Source organism: Ascidiella aspersa, chromosome 6 (assembly GCF_963924565.1).
Source record: "Ascidiella aspersa chromosome 6, kaAscAspe10.2, whole genome shotgun sequence".
Classification (NCBI taxonomy): Eukaryota; Metazoa; Chordata; class Ascidiacea; order Phlebobranchia; family Ascidiidae; genus Ascidiella; species Ascidiella aspersa.
The window spans coordinates 18,346,333-18,350,034 of NC_139452.1; the positions used below are offsets into that span (position 1 = coordinate 18,346,333).

General features: G+C 45.8%; 1 protein-coding gene across 1 annotated transcript; it reads left to right on the forward strand.

Annotated features, from left to right (window-relative positions):
* Positions 1–2,568: 2,568 nt before the first annotated feature.
* LOC146140597 (uncharacterized) lies at positions 2,569–3,195 on the forward strand. The gene has a single exon (XM_083392662.1). The coding sequence runs from the start codon at positions 2,569–2,571 to the stop codon at positions 3,193–3,195; it is 627 nt and encodes a 208-aa protein (XP_083248788.1).
* The last annotated feature ends 507 nt before the right edge of the window (positions 3,196–3,702 follow it).

A 3,702-nucleotide genomic window follows, 5' to 3' on the forward strand; every position in this document is an offset into this window, starting at 1 on the left:
CCTTGCCGAATACTTTTGTTCGTCAATTAAAAAACAAATTATTTTAATTTATCTGGTGCTCCAGTTGGGAAAGAGTGAAAAGAAACAAACTGACTGCAAACATTGAACTAGGAGGTACAAATATGTTAGATGTTGATTCCTATATTTTAGCTTTAAACTTTAAATGGGTAGCAACATTTTTGGATGTTAACTAATATAGCCTCTTGGAAACTTTTAGAAATGAGTTATCCTTAATGCAGCTAGAGTGCTGGGTTAGAGGTAACCTGGGAATAAACTCAAAACAAAGCGAAAAAATTGTCCCTCTGCAAACTATACGAAAAATAATATCAGACCTCAGAGCCATAATCAAAATTTTCCATCTAGGTAAAACGCACAGCAGGTCACTGTGGGTTTGAAGGAGCGGCAAATTTAAAAACCAAACATTTTACTTAAAGCCACTCATCGATGCGGGAATACTCGAACACTCAGACTTACTGGATTTTGAGGGAGAATATCTTAAGTATGACCAATTGGCAATAAAATACGGATATAAAGACAGCCTTTACATGGCATCCCCTATAAGTAGCTAACATAAGCGAAACCAATGTCTTTAAACCGTCAAACACGTCAAATGAATCATGACCCGGCGTCAAGTCCAAGGAAGCATGTGGCCTTTTTAGGCCAGGCGGCAAAAACAACGTTCGTCGAAAGCCAAGACTTGGCGCTGCTACAGCTAAATGTTGAGGGCCTTACAACCGCCAAACTCAGCGTCATTACACATATCGCCAACAACAACAAAGTTGCGATAATTTCCCTGCAGCAAACGCATGCTACCAACTCTAGCGTCCTGAAGATACCGGGTTTCAACCTGGCCGGATTCACACTGGACAAGCACCATGACATTGCAACCTTTATCAGGAATGATATACCTTGGTCAGCGATGGCGCAGTCTGACGACAACACAACTGTGGAGTGGCTGACAACCAAGGACACTACCATCGTCAACATCTACAAGCCACCACCCAGCAGACTGTATCTTAACTCACTTTCAGATGTCACCGAACCAGCTCTTTACGTCGGTGACTTCAACTGCCATCACACTGACTGGGGCTACAAAGTCAGCAATGCAGACGGCGATACCCTTATCGAATGGGCTTCATCCATTGACGCCACTCCGGAGAAGCGCGTTCTGGATAGATTTCCCCATTCTCACCATCGTCTATCGCTGATTCTAACCCCAGGGTTAGTTCAGCCTATCGAAGGGAATCCCGTGAGGCGTTGGAATTTCCGCAAAGCCAACTGGAAAAGATTCAGTCAACAACTCGATGCGATAGCTGTTGGCTTGCCGTCCCCGAACTCAGTCGACATCAACTGCGCCTATAGCACCTTCTCCAAAGCTATAACTTCTGCTGCGAAGAATAACATTCCCCGCGGCTTTCGAAGGAGCTACGTTCCTTGCTGGAACGAAGAATGCGAGCAATTGCTTCGTACACAAAACGAGGCGGAATCCATCCATGATCGAGAAAGGGCTGCCGATGATCTCATACGCAGACTAAACGAACAACGAAGGGAGAGATGGAATGAAACAGTGAAATCAATAGACTTTACTCATTCCAGCCGTAGAGCTTGGCAAACAGTCAACAGGCTAACTGGAAAGTCGGCAAAACCAGGTAAATGCCCCATTACGGCCAATGCGATTGCAGACCAACTTCTCAGCAACAACCGTTGCCTTAATGTAGACAAGTCCTTCAGCAGAAGAATTAATGCCAAGACCAAAGAAATTCGTGCGTCCCCCACCTGTAACTCCAACCTTTCAATCGACTTCACCGATGAAGAACTTGCGGAAGCCACCAAACAACTTAAAGTGGGAAAATCACCGGGCATCGATGGAATCCATCCAGAGTTTATAAAACATCAAGGAAAGAAAATGTCCTCATGGCTAACCTCTTTCTTCTCGACCTGTCTTTGAACTGGCAGGTTAACCAAGTTCTGGCGTCGGGCGAAGGTAATAGCTTTACCGAAGCCAAACAACCAAAAGGCGACCCAAAGAGTTATCGCCCTATATCGCTATTGTGTGTGCCTTACAAGATGTTGGAGCGACTTCTCCACACGCGCCTAAATCCTATTATCGATCCACAATTGCCCAAGGAGCAAGCGGGTTTCCGCAGTGGCAGATCTACCACAGACCAGGTTACCCTACTGTGCCAAGGTATAGAGAATGGGTTTGAGGCTGGTGAAAAAGACGGAGCCGTGTCCATCGACCTCACGGCTGCGTATGACACCGTTTGGTTACGTGGTCTTCACCTAAAGCTCCTGGAGATGATTCCAGATATGCATATGGTCAACTTCATCTTAAACATGCTGAGTAACCGTAGCTTTCAGCTCCACACAAGCAACGGTCAATGCAGTAGGACTCGAAAGCTCAGGAATGGCGTACCACAAGGTTCCGTCCTTGCTCCTGTGTTATTTAACATATATATTCACCACTTACCCGCCACCCAGTCGAATAAATATGGCTATGCAGATGACCTTGCAATTCTACTCAGCAAGCCAACATGAGGCGAAGCCGAAGAAGGTCTCACCGCAGACATGGGGACCCTGTCGTCCTACTTCAAGAACTGGAGACTAAAATTGAGCATGGCGAAAACTATGGCCACAATGTTCCACCTAAATAACAGGGAAGCCAAGCGTACTACAAACATCCGAGTCAACAACACGTTGTTGCAGCATAATGCTACCCTCACATACCTCAGGGTCAAGCTTGACAGAACGCTGACGTTCAAGCATCACGTCAACAGCGTCAGGGCGAAGGCAACCGCTCGCATTGCGCTTATACGCCGCCTGGTCGGTACTTCATGGGGAGCCTCAACTAAGGTGCTGCGTATATCTGCCCAGGCACTGGTTCTATTCGCTGCTGAGTACTGTGCCCCTCTGTGGTGCCGAAGTAGCCACGCTAAGAAGGTGGACACTACCCTTAATAGTGCGTTGCGCGTCATATCTGGCTGCCTACGTGCCACGCCAACCGAGCAGCTGCCCGTGCTGGCCGGCATAGCACCGCCTGACATCCGCCGAGAAGCAGCGACCCTAGCCCTCTGTAGAAAAGCGCTATGCAACGAACAACATCTACTGCACAGAGTTCTCACAGATAAAACTTGCCATCAGCACCTAAAATTGAGGCACTCCTGCGCTTATTTTATTGAATTTTCTTCATATTGAATGCTATTGGGAAGAAATAAGATCTTGGATTTCCTCAAAACTTCTAATTTCCTGGCAAAACGTGTAACTCTCCGGTTTGGAACTGGTGTTGACAATGATTTGTTGAATTGCTTACTGTTATGTGCGCGCTTCGTTATATACCGTTGTAAGTATGCAAAGACATTACCGACGATTTCTATGTTTGTTTTTATGATCAAGTCTATAAAACACTCTGAGTATATCTGTGCTTTAAATTCTAAAAATCTCGAAATTCATAAAGTTAAGTGGACTGGCCTTTAGCCCAACCTGTCGCTTCTTGATAGGTGCTATTTTTTTATTCTCGTCCGTCTTTCTATTTTGTTGTTTCAGCATGATAGTGTAGTGACGTAATCTAATCTAATAATAATAATAAAAGAGAAAGTTTGTGAGATGTGTTTGTGTCATATGTTCGCCCGGTCGGTCGCTGGCAGAGCAACGTCGTCGTCGACTAACAAAAGGACCGGCGACTCCCCGTCGATTCTCCACGGG

What these genes read in the sequence shown, in the direction of transcription:
- LOC146140597 (XM_083392662.1), top strand. Translation starts at nt 2,569, where the DNA reads ATGGGGACCCTGTCGTCCTACTTCAAGAACTGGAGACTAAAATTGAGC.